A 21872-nucleotide genomic window follows, 5' to 3' on the forward strand; every position below is an offset into this window, starting at 1 on the left:
ATGTTGTGTTATTTTCGTGGATACAATTTAAAAATTGTTTCTTTGTTGTTGTTCGTTTATTTTGTTATTTTTACATCGGTAACAAATTTTTTCTCTCCTTCCCCTCCCAGTGGCCACCCGAGGCAGCATCCTGTATTTCCTGATTGTCGAGATGTCATACGTTAACGTTATGTACCAGACCTCACTCCGGCAGTTCCTGGGTTTGTTTGACATTTCGATGGCGCGTTCCCAGACGTCTCCGATTCCCGCCAAACGAATCCAGAACATCATCGAGTACCTGACGTTTGAAGTGTTTCGATACACGACCCGCGGCTTGTACGAAGAGCATAAGTTCCTCTTCACTCTGCTGCTCACCTTAAAGATCGATTTACTGGAGAAAAAGATTCGCCATGAAGAATTCCAAGTGCTCATCAAAGGTGTGAAAGTCAGTTAGATAAAACTTATGGCTGACGTTTTCTTGTGTCGCCAGGTAGAAGTTTTCAAGAAGTCCATCATTATATGATTTGAAAAAGACGACTCTTTAAGTTGTTGGTTTATCTAAAGCCATCTTAAGTTGCAAAGGACACAGAAAAAATATCGGACGTATTTATATTACCAAGGATATTAAAAATAGCTACATAATTAATAACGAGAATGGTCTATTATTCAGTGAGTTGCAAAGGCATACCCGGAAAAAAGGAAATCTTGTGCTAAATTCACATTTAATAGACTGTTTTCGTGGTCCCTGCCATACCTGCTTAGTTAGGAATATAACTTTCAAACCGTGCGCACTGTTTCGTAATATCTTGCACTTAATAAAGGAGGGGGTGGGGGCAATTTTCACTGCTATGGAGTGTTTTCATTCACGTGACTACTGGCTATATTGGTTTAATGAAACAAAAGAAAGTATTTGCATAAATAGAGTTCATTCACAGAGGTTTAGGTTGGGACACCAACGTGGCCGCCGTGACGTCATGTGAAAACACTCTATTAGAGTTAACGCTTGATACAGGGGCTGCTTTGTACCGGTTTAACTTGTTTTTCTTGTTTGACAGGTGGCGCCGCACTCGACCTGAATGCCGTGGAACCCAAACCAAAGAAGTGGATCTTGGATATGACTTGGTTAAACTTGGTAGCGCTCAGCAAACTACCTCAATTTACTCAGCTTCTGGGCCAGGTAAGCTCTTTGTTGTTTCTTTGTTGGTTGGTTTGTTCAGTTGTTTATTGAATTGCATCGTACCGGCCGCAATTACTACGCGCAACAAGTTTTCTTTTAGGTTTTGATAATTTCCAATTCCTGTCATGTTTGGTTTACAAACGCATGTGCGCTTTGAGTTTGGCTTTGCAAAGTCAAAGTAAGGCGAGAGGCTTGTTTACCGAAAATAGAAAATTAATGGACAAGTAACAAATAAACGTGCTAATGAACGAGAATTAAGAACACTGAAATTACAGGAAAGTCACTCAGTATAGATAAAAACGTTTGTCCTCATAATTGGTGGTAAAAGCTTAAGTCTCCTAAGGTTGCCCTCTCTGCAGCCCAAGCCATACTTTCTGATTAGTTACGCAATGCGCAACAAACAGAATATAGCTTAGGATGCCGAATGGTATGATCTGGGTCGATGTAAGCGGAAAATCACGTTCTTGAGGCAGAAAACAGGAATTTAATTTCTTTTGAAGACGAAACCACCTTCACTTACAGTTCCCAAGAAATGCCTAATTTTTATTGTAGTGTGGGGAATATGTGGCTTTTAAAACACGATTTCGTCGTCTTCTTTATGTTATATCAATTACAGTAGAAACCCGTTAATCCCGCGGTTTAACGAGGGTTGAGAAGAAGTGGTCGTTAGCTGCAAATATGATGTCGTATTACAGGATTGTTTTTGGCAAGGTTTATTGAAGTACCTTTACGTTTCGATTGCCTGGTGGTTTCTTGAGGTCTCCTCGCCATTATTGTAAATTCGATCATTTCTTCTATTTTTATTAAGGCAAATAAATAAATGATGATGATAAATGATTGCGCCTAACATTCCACAGGTTGCGAATATGGAGTCCGGCAAAGCTTGGAAGACATGGTTCGACTCAGAGGCGCCAGAAGATACTCCTATTCCAGATGGTTACCAAGGCTCCCTTGACACCTTCAGAAAGCTGCTGCTCATAAGGGCCTGGTGCCCAGATCGTACCATCAATCAAGCTCGACGCTATATCACCGATTCCATTGGTAGAGAGGTAAAGCAGGGTATCTACTTAAATAAACCTCCGCTGCATCTATTGCAAACTCAGTGCTTTTGAGGGGGCTTTAATTCATGAGCATAGTTTGATCATAAGTTGGTCAGTTATTTTCAGTGGTTGTAATCATCATCATTATCAATCTTTATCGAAGGTATCCTACTCAGTTCACCGAAGTCCTTGACAGCAAGGACCCCGAGAATTTGTTAGTAACGATTCTCAGTCGGTAGGCCTGTAGTGTTCCGTGGTCGAGAAGCAAGCACCCATTCACTGGCCAATCATAAGAGCTTTTGCATTCAACTTATATAACATATTGCATGCTTGGGAGGCGTATTTCATCTCGTCACGCAATGCTTTGATTTAGCCAAGAACGTTTGTCACGCAAAGTTTCTCTTTTTGCGTGACAAGGCTGTCGCGTTATAGCCTTCTAGGATGCCATTTAACACGTGGTGTTTGTTTTAACAGTACGCGGAAGGCGTGATTCTCAACCTGGAAGTCATGTGGGAGGAGAGTAACGTGCGAACACCAATGATCTGTTTCTTGTCGATGGGTTCTGATCCTACAGCTTCCATTGAGGCATTGGCCAAGAAAATGAGGCTAGGTAAACATTCTTAAAGGGGCTATGTCAACTATTCTTAGTATGGCTTCAAAAAGATAACACATTGGAATAAAAGGACCCAAAGATAATGGTTCAGGTGTTAACCTGGGGCGCTTAAAAAAACGCCCTGGGCGCCTAAATTTTTACAGCAGCACCTAACACTTCACATGTTGGGCTCCTAACATCTCAGCTTTTGGCCTTGTGGGCTTCTTAAAAGTTTTCGTGGGCAACAGCCCTGGTTTGTAACGATAGTTAAGTTAATGGTTTGTCTCACGATTGTATAATATAGGTGTGGATCGCGGCGTTTTAACCGCTATACTGCCAGTCATCATTAGGCGATGGTGTCGAGTGGCTCGGTATCTGGTGTTGCCTGCAGTATAGCGAAATGTTGCGACCAACTTCTCAGCAACTCAGTCGTGAGGCAAACGATTTAGTTAGCTATCAGTACGTTTAAAGAATAAACAAGTGTCTTTAGCTAGGGATGGCCAGTATCAAAGTGGATTGTAACTTGCCCAGTTTTTTAAGTTCTACCTTTGCGTTTAGGAAAAGTGGCTAAAAACTGATTAAAGTTGGTTCTCCCTTTCCGAAAATCACCTGATATCTTTCCCTTGGTGTTCTTGGGGAGTTTAGTGTACGAGAAAAGGTACTAAGTTAAGTAAAGTTAAGTTTTCTTTCGGGAAAACCCCGCCTTATTTTAGTCAGGACGAAAATTAAAATCTGCCACATGGCATCAATTTTATTTTTCTTACTTTTCCTTGTGTTTAATAAGGGTTTGTTTTATCTTGAAGGATTATTAAGACAATTATTTGCTTATTTCGCACAGACTGCCGGGCCATATCTATGGGTCAAGGACAAGAGGTGCATGCGCGAAAACTGCTAACGCTGTTTATGAGCGACGGAGGCTGGGTTCTACTTCAGAACTGCCACTTGGGGCTCAACTTCATGGACGAATTGTTGGAGACGGTATAAAATAACTTGCTGAAGTTTTGTTATAAACGTACTCATATATAATTAATTTAATATTAGTAATTAATTTTCTAATGTTATGAATTTCGTTGAATGCGATGCCCAAGAGTTGTGCTGGCGTGTGAATAAACTTGAAAAAGGTTTCCAAATTCCGCTACCCGTCCAGTTGTGTTTTCAAGTCTTTTTTCTCCAGCAGAGCGAAACGTAATAGGAAGAGGAATACATAAAATTATGACAAGAAATCGCTCGTGAAAGGTTTCGGAGTTACTAGAGTACGAAAAAGCTCTTAAATCATCATATGTCAGCGAAAGTTTGCACAAATGTCTTCACACATTTACTTAAAAAGAGAAATCTAACAGCTATTCCACTTATTCTTATGCCGGATACGGTCAATCGAACGCAACCTAAAACTAATGGATGAAACTGATGAAAACTATAAACCAATTACACTTTGCAGTCAGCAGTCGAGTCATACTGAAGTGAAATTCAATGCATAAGAATGTCTTTATTCTATTTGCAGATCACGACAACTGAGAATGTCAACGAGAAGTTCCGTCTGTGGATCACAACTGAAGTACATCCTAAATTCCCCATTACTCTTCTCCAGTCCTCCATCAAGTTTACCAATGAACCCCCGCAGGGAATCAAAGCTGGTCTCAAGAGGACATACGCTGGCATCACGCAGGTCAGCGGCCTTAAGGATTCCGTTTGTTGTTGTTGTTGGTTTTTGTTTTTGTTGTTGTTGTTGTTGTTGTTGTTTATTGTATTGTGCGTTTGAATCCATTGGACCTGCACCTTTCAAAAGCTCTGTTTTCACTGGACCCTTATAACCCGCAGCTGCATTGTCTTTTAGGGTTGGGAACATTGTTCCGTTGTTCGTTCTTTTGTCTTCTCGACCAACCATGTAAGACGTTGCAAACGCTACAGGTCGCCCCTTTAAATCCCCTGTGAGCAATTCTGTCTGGGATGAGAAAAGTTGGTCACTAAGTAGTTTTCTGAGATTCTAAATTCAGTGATTGAAACTGACTTTATTGAGGCAGTAGCTTTTTTTAAGTTGTCTATTTGGTTTCCTCTTTTGTTTTTTGTCTTTATCAATGGCGCTGGAAGAAGTCTCTTTGTAGTACTGTTGTTGCCCTGATGTTTAGTTACAATCGTGGTTTAGGTTTTTAGACGGAGCTGAATTTTAGAATGTGTAACTGTTCCCCGACAAAGAGCTCAGAACATTTTAACCGTATCAATTTGTTGTTTACCGTAGGACCAACTTGATGTTACTAACATGCCTCAGTGGAAACCCATGCTTTACGCCACAGCCTTCCTACATACTATTGTTCAAGAGCGCCGTAAGTTTGGTCCTCTGGGATGGAATATCCCGTATGAGTTCAACTCCGCTGATTTGACGGCCTCTGTACAGTTCATTCAGAATCATCTAGACGATATCGATCCAAAGGCGGTAAGTACTCCGTTCCGTACTGTATTATTCTTAGCCGGGTTCATTCATAAGCGGGGCTTTTGGTTCCGATCTAAAGCTGGGCACAATCTCAAACCTTTTAGATCTTCTGCAAGAGTAGTTTTATCCCGTATTATTAATTTGTGATTCCAATTAAATTTCGTAATTTTTAGCAAAGTCTTAACATACCGGTAGTTTTTAGCTTTTCTTTTTCGTATCATTTCAGCAAATCTCACGATAGTTTTATTTTTTTTTTATTTATTTATTTTTTTTCGTTTTTACCCTTTTAAAATTTTCAAAATAAATTACACAAAAAGACCTTCGTCAAATGAACTGTGGTTTAAATCAAATGCAATGGGTCAGAACAAATTGAACAGTTTGATGAAAACCATGGCGGAAAAAGGAGGCCTTTCAAGTAAACGACTGACAAATCACAGCGCTCGTAAACGCATGATACAAAAACTAAACGACAGCGACATACCTCCTAGTCACATAAAGTAGCCCTCAGGCCACAGAAATGTCCAAAGCATTAACAATTATAGACACATATCTCAGCAACAGCAAAAAAACATGTCAAGAATACTGAGTGCGACCTCGACTGAACGTGCTACAAAGCTTCATCGAGCTTGGTTACAGAGAGTGAAGCTGAAACTCTGTCTTGTAGTTTTCAGTCATCAAGCAGTCCTACAATGCATTGAGCAAGTGTATTTAGCGGAGCAGTCTTTCATGGAGGACACTTTAACATTTCCATAAACACAGTAAATCAGTCACCTAATGCAAACTCAGCAACAAGAAAGCACATCTTCAAGCGTGTGGAACCTATTTTAGATTCTTCGGATGAAGATAGCCCTCCCTTGCAATAGACGATTTTAGCGTGGTTACATATCCTCAGTTCTTATTCGTATACTTTATTTTTGTACTTGTTGTGTGAAAATTGGTGATATTCGATTTCTAAACTGATTAAAATGACTTTAAGACACGAAAATTACGGTATGAATTGTCTTTTTCCAACCATTTTGCTGTTGTTGTTTTTATATTTGAAATAACGTGATATTTTCACGTGCTTCCATTTTGTGTACTTTCATTATAACAATAAAACACTTGGGAGCTATGTGTACATGTTTACCAAACCTGTTCAGCGCGGAAAAAATCTCAGTATGTATAAAATAAACAAATTACAGCATGGAAAGTGCTTTGTACGGTGTTTACGCACTCGTTGTTTCGTATCAGAAATCGAACGAGTGAGCGCAGCGAACGAGTGAGATTTCTGATGCGAAACAACTCGTGCGTAAACACCGTACGCGCGCACTTTCCATGAAGTAATCTATATGTTTTTCATAAATGCTTCCTCTCTTCTTCTCGCTCTAGGGTGTTTCCTGGGTCACAGTGCACTATATGCTTGGCGAAGTCCAATATGGCGGCCGTGTCACAGACGACTTTGACAAACGCCTGCTAAATACTTTCGCCCGAGTTTGGTTCAGCCAGGAAATGTTTAAGGAATCGTTCAAGTTCTACCAAGGATACAACATTCCCCGCTGCGCGCAGATTGCAGATTTTATGTCTCACATCGACGAGATGCCGTTGTCAGATACACCAGAGGTAAAACAAAGTAAATTAAACTTTCGTTTTTGTGATAATAGCATTTTACAGACGTGGGCCAAGTGACGTGGCCAATATTTGGAGTCGTAGACTGCAAGCAGTCCCTTTCTGGATAGTCGAGAGGTCGCGCGAAATAGCCGAGCGCGAAAAAACTGGAGCAAACGAGCGGAGGGGAGCTTGGGGAGAGGCGTGAACGGAGGGGAAAGGAAAAGAAAGGGACTGCGCTCTTAGCTGTAACAGATGCGTTCAGGGTAACGCCGCCCACAATTCGTTAAACCCATTAAAAATCCAATTTACTGAATGACAGCTAATAAATAACAACTCAACATTGTTATTCAATCACCAGAATATAGGAGCGAAGAGGAAGAATCGCCGAGCTTGGGCATTGATCCAAGCTTCTCTGAAAGGCCAAAATCTCTAAAAGTTGTGGTGCATTTAAATTTTTTTTCGAGGCCCAGAGTAAAAGAAATCGACGACACAAACGCCCGAAGTGTAATTAAGAACTTGCCGTACAGGACAACTGGAAAGCTGTTGTTAATATCATGTTTAAGCATCCTGCGGTGAATTCTGCCGACAAAGCTTGTTCCGCGGATGCGAAAATTACATTGTACTAGTTGACACCAATGTCTTTTAATAATTTTGGGATCTTGTCGAAGGCAACTGCTTTTAAACCAAAGTCATTTGACTGTAACTGGTCTTCGATAATACTGCGAAGCGGAACAACAACCACGATCGAAGCCGTGATGGCAAAGTTTTTCGCTATTTAATACAAAGCTTTGATATATAATGGATTTCCCAAAACCAATGGGAAGAACGGCCATTACATCTTTTCCCGACAAGAGCGCTTCTACTGCTAGCTTCTGTCCCTCTTTGAGAACTAAGCCGCCGACTTGATTGCTTAAATTTACGAAGACATCACTGCTACTCACTTTCACGGGTGAAACCATTTACCTAGTGATCTGAAGTGTTAACATCAAACGTGTGAAGAAGTTAATTACACATCAAACTTGTTTGACAGCAGCTATTGTTTATGGACCAATCGGAATTTTCCGTTGCTGGAGCGACGGGAAATTCGAACGCGTTTGTTACAGTTAGCAGCGCAGTCCCTTTCTTTTCCTTCTCTCCCCCAGTCTCTTCTCGTTTATTTCTCCTCCCTCCAGTCTCGCTGCGCTGTGAGCGCACCCTCTCGACTGACCAGAAAGGGACTGCTTGCAGTCTATTGGAGTCGAGATCACTATTGTTTTGAAACGAACCATCCCTTAGCCTCTCTTCTATTCAAAGGTCAGGTCACTACACACGCAACTACAAAATGAGCTATTGAGGTAAATTTCAACCCGAACGCAGTCGGTACATCTTTTTAGGGACGATTTTCGTAACGCTTTTTATATTATAAAATAAGAGCAACTTCAGTGCGACGCGCCTAACCGTGGCCACCCAACAAACTTTTTTTACACGGTTAGCCAATAAGGATACGCGAATTTGATTAACGGTTACGCCTCCTTGCAAAGTCCAACAGGCAAGTGACGCAACAACGAATTATTGATAACATGTTTTGTATTTATGAACAAGGAGGAGGATATCCTGGTTGGCTAACTTGTGAAAAAGAATTGTTGGTTCGCCACGGTAAGGCGCGTCGCACTGTAACTATACAGTTACCGTAACTAATAATACAATGCGTTCCTATAAATATATTGTAACCAAGCGTGACAGAATAACGGGTAAAAGCTTAACTTAGATCTGGTATTTAATTTCAGAAAAAAAAATATCATTGTTCCTGGCTACTTTTTCAGGTTTTTGGGCTTCATCCTAATGCCGACATCACATACCAAACGAAAACAACTTCGGATGTGTTGGACACGATTGTAAACATTCAGCCGAAAGACAGCTCCGGAGGATCAGGAGAGACTCGTGAATCACTCGTTGCGCGTCAAGCTACCGAGATGTTAGACAAGCTCCCAGCGGATTACGTACCTTTTGAGGTCAGGAAAATATTTGAGTTAATTACTCAGTCTTGCTTCCCCTGTTCCGGGGTCACCCTAGCTCTCCCGTTCTTCATAATTCTCTACCGTTTTTTAAACTAAACCCTGGGTTAACGTGAACTTTTATTCGAGTTTAATAACTAATTAGCAAAGGCTTTTCCAAAATGTTTTTGGTCCTCAGTTTTGGTTAAGACTTTTCTTTACCATAAGCTTAAAATAAGCTTTCAAAAATAAATAAGCTAGGGAAAAGGCACTTACTTGAACCTTATTGCTCCATTCTCATCCCTTTGTACATCACAACAGGTGAAGGCGCGTCTTCAGAAAATGGGTGCATTGACATCAATGAACATTTTCCTTCGTCAAGAAATTGACCGCATGCAGCGGGTGATAACGGCTGTGAGAAACACACTGGTGGATCTTAAACTCGCCATAGATGGCACCATCATCATGAGCGAAAACCTGAAAGATGCTCTGGACAATATCTATGATGCTCGAGTGCCGGCCTTGTGGAAGAAGGTAAAGTAGTGTTCTGAACGTAACCAGCTATCTTTGGCCTAACTTACTGGTCGTCTTTCAGTCGATTTCAATGCAAAGGGAGTTTTTCACGACCCAGCGTCGAAACGTGGAACAGATGGTACATCATCTTTCAAGTTGCAATCCTTCAGTTCCATTTCTATCACTCGTAGTGACCAATCATATTTGTAGTGAGACATATTATCAGTCTGATTGTGCACTTTGTATAGCAACTTTATAGTTTTAACAAAACTAATTCATTATTTGTCCGCGGTTTTCATTGGTGAGAATGCGACTTTAAGTTGTTCAAGGAATAGCTGAAAACACTTATTTAAACCTCGTTATAACGGCCACCTCTTACAAAGAACCAGTGTTGTCTTTGACGAGGGTTTCGACTCAGACTGTGTACCGTTTAATTCTCATCTTTCACATATTGTTGCAGATATCCTGGGACTCGACTACTCTGGGTTTCTGGTTTACAGAGCTGATCGAGCGGAACAATCAGTTCTCCTCATGGCTGTTTGACGGGAGGCCCAATGCATTCTGGATGACTGGTTTCTTCAACCCTCAGGTTTGTCTCGCAGGCTTCCTGCCTTGCCGGTCTTTCGAGAGCGGTTTAACGCTAGTTAAGATTAACTCTTTAAAGCTTTATAGTTCTGCTGATCCCATGCGAAAAGTTCACATCAACCAGTTAGTCCTTCTAATGTGGTTTTGTTTTTCGGTGTACTTCAGGGTTTTCTGACGGCCATGAGGCAAGAGATCACGCGTGCCCATAAAGGCTGGGCCCTTGATAACGTGGCATTAGCCAACGACGTCACAAAGATGATGAGAGAAGATGTGTCGTCAGCGCCACCAGAAGGTGTTTATGTGCATGGTCTGTTTCTGGATGGCGCTGGCTGGGATCGAAGGAACTGCAGACTCACGGAACCTTATCCGAAGGTTCTGTTTAACGCGCTACCAGTAGTTCACGTGTACGCTGTCAACACCGCTGCTATGGTAAAAGACGCGAAAAACAGCAACGATGCTCTCAAGTTTTATGAGTGTCCAGTGTACAAGAAGCCAAGGCGCACAGACTTGACGTACATTTTCTGCTTGAATCTCAAGACTGCTCAGCATCCCGATCACTGGATTCTGCGAGGTGTCGCCCTGTTGTGTGACACTAAGTAGTTTTGCGTAGTTGTGTTACATATGCTTTCGATGGGCTATTTACGTAGGCTTGCTTACTTTCTTTGTGGTGTGACAAAAAGTAGACTTGATTACGTTACGGGCTTATCTCGTTGTGTTGTGTGACACTGCTAGTACTACATGATATTTTTGTCACGCCCTGTAGTGTGACCCAGTAGTATTGCGTTAGAATTCTCTGTGACCGTCCGTGACCATGCGTGGCATGTTAATGTATTTTTCCCTGTTTGTTTGTTAATGTTTGTCGCTTTTTTTTTTTCTTCTTATTTTTGTTGTCTTGGTTTTCGGACTCGTACAGCATTTCATGTGAGATTGTTTTCACTTATAGTCCTCTGTTCGATCTCGTTATTTCCATTTATTTAAAAGGTCGCTCATTTACCAACTCCCATTTGTACAGTAGACAGTAGTCCGGGAGGACGAAATGAAAAGTAGAATTATGTGTATTTTTCAAGAAATTTGGTCGCTAAAACTAAAATGCATTATTTCGACTGGGTGGTTTATAAGTTATATTTTATTAAATACTTGCGATGTTTTATTTTACTAACATAAAATATTTGTAGCATTTATTTTTGTGTAATGGCAATGTAAAGACTGTTTTATTACACTTTTGTGTTACTTAGCGAGTGATAAATGAATAATTAATCGAGTGTGTTGGATGCATTTGATGCTTGAAAGATCAGAAAGAAGAGTGAATTAATTTATATTTCTTTTAAAAGGAGTGTGAACGATAATAATAGTAATAATAATAAACAGTTTTATAAACATCTTTGCTGTGTCTTTTTGTGACTTTCGAATCTTCAAGGGTGAAAGTTTCCCTGTACTGTTCACAGTTCACTATTTGGCCATGTGTTGGCCGAGTTCGACTACTGATTGTTAATTATCTGTAATTCTCCACTCCAGAAACTGTGAGAAGACTGGTACGAGTAAGGGATTGTGGGATCGTTTGGGAAGACGGATGGACATCGCGCCGACGCTTGCGTTTTAAATTTCAAGTCTTTAATAATTATTTCATGAACAAAGCAGAAGAACGTTGCCACTCTTCAACAGTTTGAACTTGAGTATTTGTACTATTATAGTTAGATGCATTAAGCTACTACCAAAAACGTTATACATTTAACAATTATTTCACAAGCGCGCGTTGGATATGAGATGACAGATAGCCAACGAGGCGCGTAGCGCCGAGTTGGCTATAATCATCTCATATCCAACAAGCGTGAGTGGAATAATTTAAAAACGATCAAGAAATATTGCTGATTTGCTTTGCAAAACAATTAGAGGTTCTCTATTTCTTGGGCATGGTATAATGGCCCAAATACCAAGGTCGCTAAGCCAATCAAATCGCTTGAATTGCATTATGCAATGATCCAGTTTTTAATAAAATTCGATATCCTGCCATATGCCGAGTTATTGCGTTATAAGTCGACGTCTCACATTGTGTATTGAGATCTTTCGTCAAACCTTGTTTAACAGCATATAACAAGATCAAAGAACCTTTGATCTTAAAAATCCATACGGCTTACCATGTCACTCGTAAACTACATCCTTAAGAAAATTCGAGATTTTTTTTTTTTTAGAGAGCACTGTCACACCGCTTGACCAAGAACCAATTTCTCTGAAAGGCAAGGTGACAACACGCGACGCCTTAGTTTCTTCAGCGTTTCTGTTTTCTTTTACTTCATCTCCTGCTTCTTCAGCTCTGAAGAAGCACGAAAGTTTTCTATTTAGAAAATTGACCTGTGCAAGCGTCGCCAGGCAAATACACCTGTGATCAGGATTATAAGCGATCCTTGCGCCTGTTCGGACAAAAATGTTGAAATGTCATTTGCTTCGTAACAAACAGCTCCATAGACAGCTATTAGTCGGAGGCTTTTACCCGAATGGTCTACAGCAGATCCAAAACTGGCAACCACCTAGTATAACGCAGCAAATAGCACCGCGGTCTAACTAGAACTACCGCTCAGTAACTTTGATTCAATTGGTCACACCTGAGAGGTGTATCCAAAACACACTCCATCATTAAAACAAATGCACCATTTCCGAGTTGCTTTGAACCTCATTATGAAAGCGAGGTAAAGTGCAAAGCTTTTGTGAAAATTAGTTTTCGTTCATATAATAATGATCGTTTATTCAACCTTTTTGCAGTATAAACTGAATTACAAAGCGGGTCATTAATTACGTACAAATATATCGGACACATAAATATAACTGTTAATGTTAAAACATATCACATTTCGCTATTTTAAACAAGATTCGGACACATAAATATAACTGTTAATGTTAAAACATATCACATTTCGCTATTTTAAACAAGATTCTGGTATTTTATGGTGCAAAAATTTCCAAATCTGTTAGATCTTGCGGAGGCAGCCACAAAAACAGATTCTCCTGTTCTAAGGGCATACGGTCTTGTGTTCGCAACTCTCGGCACTAAGCTTCGTAGCAGGTCGGAAGATGAGTAACTTCGCTTGAAATGTACACGCATCCTCCCTCCTCTGGCACAGCAAGATTCAGCCTGACTTCTTAAGCGCGTCCTCATAGCACAGAGAAGGAAAGATAATTTTTAGCGCCCTCTTTTGCATTGACTCAATTTGATCACTTAAGTATTGCGTGAGGCCAGCCCAAGCGGGACAGACCTGATGATACTACAATAGACAAGAACAAGTTGCCTATCAGTTAGTCCGCATTTCTTAAGGGCGCGTATTGCATATAGCCGCTTACTCCCTTTCTTTGCAATCAAAACTATCTTTCATTTGAAAAGCTTTGCACTCAAAGACACGGACCTGCACTATAAAAGGAACCTTGGTCTGGCCAAGCCGCCGCTGAGCTGTGAACATCGCAGAGTCCATGCAGCAAGATACAATAGCATATTGACAGAATAGATGATAAAAGCTTGAGATTTGCTAATTTGTTTTTGCGGCTTAATTACAATATATTTTGTTTACGATATTCTTTTAACAGCTTTGGTTGTTTTTTCAAGATACCTTTGGCTTTATTTCTCGCTCACTATGCCCGCCATCCCTAATGTGACGATCCCTTTTGTAGTGCGGCTCCCTGTTTAATTCGCATTCGAAATGAGGTGCACAGCAACTCGGAAATGGCTGTTTTACATGTGAGCAGCAAACTCCATTACCAGAGTTCCTGAAATAATATTTACGGAAACAAGACAGCCTTCATGCCGTCTCTAAGAGCTTTGTTTCTCCAAGTGTATATAATAGGATTTATGGAAGAGATTAGAAACGGCATCGTTAAGGCCCACGGTTGTAAAGTAGCGTAAAGTTTTTGACTCGAAGACGCGGTAATTTTGTTCAAAGGCACTGGTGCGAGCGACAGCAGGAGAAGTAAACCTATCATTGCCATGTCCTGCGCCATTTTCTTTTCTCGCCGTAAAACAACCGAGAACTGTTGCTGAGTTACAGCTGCGCCTGCCGCAGGGTTAACTTTGTTGTGACGACGAAGGGAGATGAACATTCTAACGTGATTAACAGTTGGGATCACTAAGAAGGTACTCGAGGCGACTATGGCAAAAACGAATCCCAAGTCGGAGGAGAGCACAAACTGAACAAGACAGGTTAAGAGAAACCAACTCAATCCGGTCAAGGTGATTGCTATTACGACACCTGTTAAGACATAAAAAAAAAACGTGCAGATTAGTTTTTAAAATGTCCGTTAGTACTAATTTGTCATTTTTAAAATTTAAACCCTTTTCAGACAAGCAAAACGCTTATGTGCTCAGCGTGTTTGGTTAATGTGTGGAACGGTTTTCTGACATTTTGTCACAAAATGGTCTCGTAAAGATCTTTACTTTGAAAGCATAAATTAAGCGCCCCTTCCCTGTATATGATATATTTTTCTCCGATGTTTCTGTGGTCTGAAAAACTTCAGAGCAAATCCGTTTGATGAAGGGATAACTCTCGAACCGTCAGCTCTCGATTCTCTTTACGGTGACCAAATTACCTTATCAACTCAAAACAAATTAAATATTCGTTTCTACCTTAAAAAGGTTTTCGCTTCAAGAGAGCTCAGGACTCAGGACTCAGGACTGCAGTGGTCAATAAAAACGAAAAGGGGGCCATGTAACTTACAGATGAGAAGTTAAACAAAGACAGCATAAACCTTATTCCAAAATGGCTTCCATTTTACTATTCTTTCGTTTGCATTCAAATTAGCCCTTCTTGCCTCGTTCAAGGTAAACTGTTCTTTTGATCTTTGAGCTAAAGAACGAGCTAAGAAGGACTAATTTGAATACCAAAAAAATAAAAATAAAAGTGAAAATGGGGCCATGTAACCTGCAGATGAGAAGTTAAACAAAGACAGCATAAACCTTATTCCAAAATGGCTTCCATTTTACTATTCTTTCGTTTGCATTCAAATTAGCCCTTCTTGCCTCGTTCAAGGTAAAATACCCTTTTGAATTTTAAGCTTAAGAACGAGTCAAGTTAGGCTATTATTTGAATACCAACAAAAGAATATTAAAATTAATGAGAGCCATTTTGGAAAAAGGTTTATGGACAGAGCGAATCTTAACACAAACATAAAGTACATCACATTATCACCTAACAAATGTAATTAAACTCCGTAGCAAAGATTACCTTCGATGGTTGCATTGGCGCGATATGCGAAAGGCCTGGACAGAGCATAATGGCGATCAAAACTGATTACAATCAGGAAGGCAAACGACCATCCACACGTTAGCATAGTACAGGTATAAAAGGCGGTAAATAAATTTTCTTGAAGAAAGCACGCTGAGCCACTATCATAATGAAGCATTATTAATCGCAGAGTAACAAAGATTGGCTGAGCTGTTACACCCGTCAGGCAGTCAGTGGCGGCCAGGCTACACAGCAGGGTATTGAGCGGTGTCTGCAATGAAGGCGCTTTGATGATCGTGATAATGATGACCAGGTTACTGAGGAAGGCAAAAGCACACAATGGAATGTTGACTGCGGCCACGAAGGATTCATTGATCCATGCTGCCGGGTCATCTCTCGCTGGAATGCCAAACCACCAAGGAACACTACAACTTGCGGCTGCGTTTACATTCATTTTGTTCTGTGAAAAAAGTAAAATTTTTAGATGCCTTCATCCTTTAAAGACAATATTTATGACACTCGCTTTATAATGGAAGCTTATAAAATTGCTTTAAGTGACTACGTTAGATGGGCTGAGATTGCCTTTCAATGGTTGAGGACGTCCTTGAGGACATTTACTGGAGACAAACGTCAGGCTTCAAAAAAATATATTTACGTTCGAAAAAGAAAAAGACACGGGCCGGGAATTTGAATAAGAACTGAGACATTAAGATGGACCTATAAAATTTTGGGGAAGGGGGAGGGAGAAATCGACAAGTTTGGCAAGCGACATGCTGACGATAAACTTCAGTGAGACAACGCGATGTGGTGTACATGTATACCAATATATTAGTTTTCATGTAACAAGGCTACTTAGCTGCAAAGATGTCTCGTGGAAAGGGAACTGAACTTAGCTTAAATTTCTCCCCTAAAACAAAGGAATGGAGATAGTGAGGGAAAATCAAAGCAAATACCCAAATGGTTTGGAGCAAGAAATTATGCAGGCTTCCGTCAAAACAACAGGTCACCGTCAGCCTAATTGATGCCGTGTCAAAGCATTAGGGCGTTCTTCTGTCGCGTGATATCTAATGACTGGGTTGACAGATGAGAGCTCACGCTTGGACATAATTAACGACGAGAACCTTTCTTTGGCCATATCTTTGCGAGGATACAATATTTTTGGCTGACATTTTCAAATGAAATTTAGCTAAAATGGCAAACGTTTTGATCTCTCGTAAAAGATGTCAGTTTTTTGGTCTCAGTATCTTGGAAAACTCCAGTGTAGCGCGTTCGTGAAGACAAATTCGGAAAAAGGTTAGATAAACCGGTTTTTTTGTCACGAACTTGACAAACGTTTGCGGAAAGAAAACAATATATATGGTAATTTTGAAATAATAATATTGCCATGCCATGTCAAATAATGTCGTAGATCTTCAGCTGAATGATTTAATGAATTGTAAATAAACAGAAAAGCATGTTTTTGATATTGAAACTATATCGTTTGTGCAGTATCAAAGTATCGAATGTGCCCAGCAATTGAAAGTGTAAATTTGAACTTCCATGAGGGCATTATCTTTTGACTTATCATAAGCCAAAATTTCTTCTCATAAAATCATATGATTTTTATTATTCCTTTTCCAAGCTCCTTTGAAAGTTTTCTGTAAAACCATTTTAACCATTTTAACTAAAAGTTCACCTAGAACCTTACAGTTACTGTCCTCTGTAAACCTTGTCAGTAATAGCAAGGCGTATCCGAATCCAAAGTTAAAAGCGCAACAAAGCAAAGATGAAATTTTCAATTTTTGTTTTAATTGTCTTCGGGTAAGATCGGTCGACGAAATCCAAAACGTCGGTGGGAAGAAACAAGCGATTATTTTTCCTTTTTCCTGGATACTGGAATTGGCCACAAGAAATGAATCCACTCGTTCCACTCACTGCGTTTTTTAGCCCATATTGGTCTTCATGATTTCCGTGATACCGGCGGAACATATTTTTGGCATCCGAGTGCCTTCGAGTACCACCCTATATATTATGTAACGCCCACCGTATCTAACCGCACGAAATCAAAACAAAAAGGAAAAAAAAAGAAAAGCTGGTGGGATATGTACTTCTCTGTAGAAATGTTTTGAAGACTATCTTAGAGTGTAGATGAGTGAGCAGGAAGAAAAGCTGAAAACCACAGAGTCTGAGGAAATAACGCTCTGTGAACTATTTTCCTGTCAGTTTTTACCTTAGCCTAAATTCTCTATCATAACTAAAGCATATAAGGAATTAAAACCATGCATGCATTCACTTTTCATAAAACATGATAGTTATTACAGGGCCGGGAGAGCATTATTTTAATCAATAAACACATGGTCGTTAATACTCAAAAAGGGAATAAAATAAATACGTACATGTAGACAGAGTATATTGCTCACCTTCACAAATTCACTTGTCCGAAAAAAGTTAAAGCGGGTCGCACTTTGGTTTGAGATATTTAACTACGAGCAAGCGCCTTCAGTAAATATTGTTTCTAAGAGGCCAGATGATAAGGCTGTTTTATCAGCTGAAAATGGTCTTTTCTCGTCCACTCCAAATTTATTGATTTTTTAATCTTTGCTGATATGATTTTAGAGAATTGTCACCTTCTATTTGCTAAGTTCATGGAATAAAAACATTATGAATGCTAAATAAATAGAAAGAGCAATCTAATGTTAAAAAAAGGATCGAAATTAAAATGTCCAAATGTTTTTTTTTATTATTATTTTTATTTTTATTTTTACGTAAAACTTATGTTGACGAAATCTATAAAGTTGGAAAGAACAAACGATTCTATTCCTTTTGGTTAGACACTTGTAGTCTAACCGGAGAGATTGTTACCAGGGTCCTTTTTTTTTTCGTCTCTCGAGGGAGGAAGACAGAGAGGAGCCTGGGAACGAAGTTGGTCAAGGTGGAAAGAGAGCAATAAACTTATCGTTCTAAAATTGGACAGTTTTTCGATGAATCCGTCACAAGAATTTCCGGCATCCGAGTTTAAATGACATTAATGCCAAACGTATATATCTTTATCGAACGAAACTAACTTTTCTTTTCTTCCTCTCTTCTTGATCATGGTAGAACAAACTTCATTTTCGAGCGGCAATCGAACAAAATCGAAACCAGACGTTTTTGGTACATCTCATAAAAATATTCGTTTTCACTCGATTTTGTTCTAAGTTTTATCGAAATTAAATATTCTACATTCTGGTCAGTTATTATAATTTCCAAACATAAAAGACGACATTGCACGGAAGTTGACATTTTAATGTTCCATTTTGTTTGGTCACTGACAAAATTTTCTCGGACAAACCCGTTTTCTGTCAGCAATGTGCTGTAAGCTGAAACCTTACCCCCTTGATCACTTACGTGGTGTCAGAAATTACAGAGTGGCAATAATTAAATCGGTAAAGAAAGCTGATGTGATTGTAAGTTTTTACACCTTTGTGTATTACTCTGCTGGCTTCACAAATGGATAATCTCCGCAGTTAAAGGATTAATCAAAAGTTGAATCGTTAGTCAACAAAATCAAGAAAAACTGGGAATTTTTTCAAAGCTTCTCCTGTTTCATGAGCAGGAGCTAGTCTCCGAGGAAGGATTGAAATTCATTTTCATATTCATTGCAGCAATGACGTGTAAAAATTAATCATAGTCAGTATGACTAATCGAAACGAGAATAAAAATACACGCAAACACGCCGAAGAAATTTCAAAGATCACTTTCTGGTTGACTCTTAGTTCCCTACTAATGTTTACCAGGTTCTTTACAAATGCATCCTGCTTGGGTCTCGCTGCAGTTACTTCCCATCGAAGCGTTCATTTCCTAACTACAGTAACAGCAAACACTGAACTAGTCACGCTTCCAAAGATAACTAAGTTATCTCTGTTTTACTAAAGTAAACCCTGATGTGACTGCAAGCGTTATCAATCGAGTATTTATAACAATTCCCCAGGGAGTGTAGGGAGATCTTTAAGAACGAGCTAATCCAAAATTTGGAGTTGTGAATATCATGCAAAAAAAACTTTTAAACGCTGTCATTGTGTCGGTAGCCCAACTTTCCGTTTATCAAATTATACCTTGAGTTTTCACTCAGAAGGTAATTTTCGCTCACGTTCTTCAGTTCTTTTGCTCAACTATCCTTTAGAGAAGAAATGGATTGCTCCTAGTGTTACACGTTGTGACATTACGCAGAAAACCCTAACATGTTGTTCTTTCAACAGCACAGGAGAAAAGCCGCTTGAATAACTAAACGTGTATGACACCTACACTGAGTCCATTTGTTTCACTTTGAATCCGACAAAAATGGAAGCTGAGACGATTGTCACTGATAAATGGACGACCTAAGGGACCTAAGCAACGATCAAGTACAAACGATTCAGACTTAAAATCACCAGAATTAGAAAAACCAAGTTGAAAATCATGTTGTTAGTATACGAAATTAATATGCCTATATATATATATACCACGCAGATCTTAATCTGATAACCTTGTAAGCTCTAACTAGTGCACAGATTTTCAATATAAATATCGATGATTTCTCAGGAGAAAAAAGTTACTTGGTACCCATAGAGAAAGAGTATCTTGGGCGCGGGACAGAACACGCAGATTTAAAAAAATATACAGCAAAGAATTTATCAAATGGCAGGAAATATGTTTACGTAGACAGATCATAATTCTTACCTTTATAGATTTACTCGACAATGTTCCAGATAACCCCTAAATAAATTAAAACTTTAGCGCATGTAAGCTAACTATGAACAAGTGACGTTGGAGAGATTATTTTTGCTGAAAATATCATTTTCACCTGCACGCCAGATTCAACGAGTTTTAAAACTTTGTTGACATCACGGTGGAGTAAAGTCAGATTCTGTTTGTTTATGGAATCAAAACGTTATGAATTGTAAATAAGTAGAATAAAACAATCTGATGTTAAAGGTGCAAAATTGGGTTTATATGCAGGTCTCCATAGTGGTAATATATTTTCAAGATTTATTTATTATTAGTTTTGAAACTTTGTTGACATCATAATGGAAATAGTCACATTCTATTTGCTCAGTTCACGAAAGAAAAACATCATAAATGCTAAATATTTGAAAAAGTCAACCTAATGTTAAAAGATCACCATTAAAACGTCTCTTTTCTTTATTCGTAAAACTTATGTTGACGAAATTTATAAAGTTGGAAAGAACAACCGACTTTTTTTTATTTGGTTGGATTCTTGGTAATTTATCCGGAAGATCGTTGACGATGTAAGGGACCGAAGCGACGATCATTTAAAAAAGAATCAGACTTCAATTCACCAGAATTGGAAAAACCAAGTTGACGGCCAAGTCAATCACTTAGGTGATCGATTAAGCGCCGCCTCCTCCCCTCCCCAATCTAAATTACGTTTCGAGTTCTCTAGATACTCAAGCTGAATCTCAGAACCAGCGAAAAAAATACAAGTCAATGACATTATACCAAATAGAAGGCGGAGGACTAACATTAATTGTATCTCGAAAATAGATTACCACTATGGAAAATGCATCAAAACTCCAATTTCGATCTTTTAGCATCAGATTGCTTTTTCTATTTATCTAGAATTCATAACGTATTGATTCCATAAACAAACAGAATCTGACTTTACTCCACCGTGATGTCAACAAAGTTTTAAACTCATTGAATTTGGTGTGCAGCTGGAAAGGATATTTTCAGCTGAAAAAACAGTTTCCTATAATCTTAATGCTTATCAGTATCCGTAGTAATCAGATTAAAATCTGCGCCGTCCATACGCGTTATTCGTTTTTTATTATTTTATTCGTCCATATCTATCTATCTTCTTATTCGTTGAATAATTAAACAACTACCCTGCTCAATCTTGCAGAATATCCCCTGATTTTAGCTAACTCGGCCCACGGCCTCTTCGGCTAAGTATCGGGCGATATTCCGCGCGATTTCACAGGATAAATAAACAATAGCCTTCATTCGGCGTGAAAATATGCTCAGATATTTGTCCGCGGACATTACCTGTTCCAAGAAGCGAACAGTTTTCCAAGAGCGAAACTTGAAGAAAACTGTGAGATTCGAGGAGCAGATAATGTCCAAGGACAAATATCTGAGCATATTTTTAAAGCCAAATGGAGGCTATTGTGGTTATTATCCTTCAAATATTTTTCGCAACATGTAGCAACGAGCTTGAGTATTTGAACATTTCGTTCAAGAACAGTTTACCGTCAAAAACGTTTAGAGCGTATGTTATTTTCTAATACTGCTTTATTGACCAGCGGGTTTATCTCTCTCTCTGTCACAAAAGCAAACCGTTCCCCCATCTTGACATTAATTTGATTGTAAAAAAGACGCGCCTTGAAGTTTTTTAAATTGGGGAATATCACTTGGGGAATATCATCGGATATTCCCCAGTTTTAGCCGGGGTATATTCGGTCACGTGAGGCGTTTAGGCCAATCGCGCGCGAGCGAAAATATTTCATGGATTATAATTGTTAGTATATCCGCAGGATGAAGCTATTCTTTATTTGATCAAATGGGGCCCAGGTCAATAAACAATTTTAAAATGGGCCACTGCTGTTGACTCAGAATAGATTTTGTGGCTCGCGGTGCATTTGTAGGTAATCATTAGTAGGTTAGACACAAAAAAAATTCTTGTCGCCGATTCGCTTAAAGGACACTGTCACGGCAATTTGCTGTATTTTGGCCAAAAATGCTCAAATATTTGACAAGAAACCTTTCTGCTAACATGAAATTGCTCTAAGGACACCGGGAAGATAATGTTAAGGGAGAACTAACTATATTCAGTTTTT

At 39.3% G+C, this 21872-nt stretch overlaps 2 protein-coding genes and 1 long non-coding RNA gene across 5 annotated transcripts in view; 1 reads left to right on the plus strand and 2 right to left on the minus strand.

Annotated features, from left to right (window-relative positions):
* The window catches only part of LOC146455564 (uncharacterized), a 186923-nt gene extending 181910 nt beyond the window's left edge, over positions 1–5013 (minus strand). Inside the window, exon 1 of the long non-coding RNA XR_014859006.1 lies at positions 4565–5013. This is a non-coding gene — a long non-coding RNA (uncharacterized LOC146455564). The remainder of the gene's footprint in view (positions 1–4564) is intronic.
* LOC146455571 (dynein axonemal heavy chain 5-like) overlaps positions 1–11255 on the plus strand; it is a 95467-nt gene extending 84212 nt beyond the window's left edge. Inside the window, exons 83-94 of the mRNA XM_085094093.1 lie at positions 111–416; positions 1035–1156; positions 2014–2205; positions 2671–2806; positions 3627–3766; positions 4290–4454; positions 5025–5219; positions 6585–6815; positions 8606–8794; positions 9098–9310; positions 9750–9878; positions 10040–11255. Of these exons, the coding sequence (XP_084950219.1) occupies positions 111–416; positions 1035–1156; positions 2014–2205; positions 2671–2806; positions 3627–3766; positions 4290–4454; positions 5025–5219; positions 6585–6815; positions 8606–8794; positions 9098–9310; positions 9750–9878; positions 10040–10474 (2453 nt within the window). The 3' untranslated portion in view covers positions 10475–11255. The remainder of the gene's footprint in view (positions 1–110; positions 417–1034; positions 1157–2013; positions 2206–2670; positions 2807–3626; positions 3767–4289; positions 4455–5024; positions 5220–6584; positions 6816–8605; positions 8795–9097; positions 9311–9749; positions 9879–10039) is intronic.
* LOC146455572 (adenosine receptor A2b-like) overlaps positions 10890–21872 on the minus strand; it is a 36102-nt gene continuing 25119 nt past the window's right edge. Inside the window, exons 1-3 of one of the 3 annotated variants that reach the window (XM_085094111.1) lie at positions 19756–19855; positions 15079–15538; positions 10890–14106 (exon numbers count right to left, since the gene is read on the minus strand). In XM_085094111.1, coding sequence (XP_084950237.1) covers positions 13640–14106; positions 15079–15532 — 921 coding nt within the window. In that variant the 5' untranslated portion in view covers positions 15533–15538; positions 19756–19855 and the 3' untranslated portion in view covers positions 10890–13639. Of the gene's footprint in view, positions 14107–15078; positions 15539–17477; positions 17709–19755; positions 19856–21872 lie in introns of those variants that run through there. The other 2 variants (XM_085094114.1, XM_085094112.1) reach the window with 2 other exon arrangements.

Source organism: Pavona decussata, unplaced genomic scaffold (genome assembly GCF_977016875.1).
Source record: "Pavona decussata unplaced genomic scaffold, jaPavDecu1.1 SCAFFOLD_272, whole genome shotgun sequence".
Taxonomy (NCBI): Eukaryota; Metazoa; Cnidaria; class Anthozoa; order Scleractinia; family Agariciidae; genus Pavona; species Pavona decussata.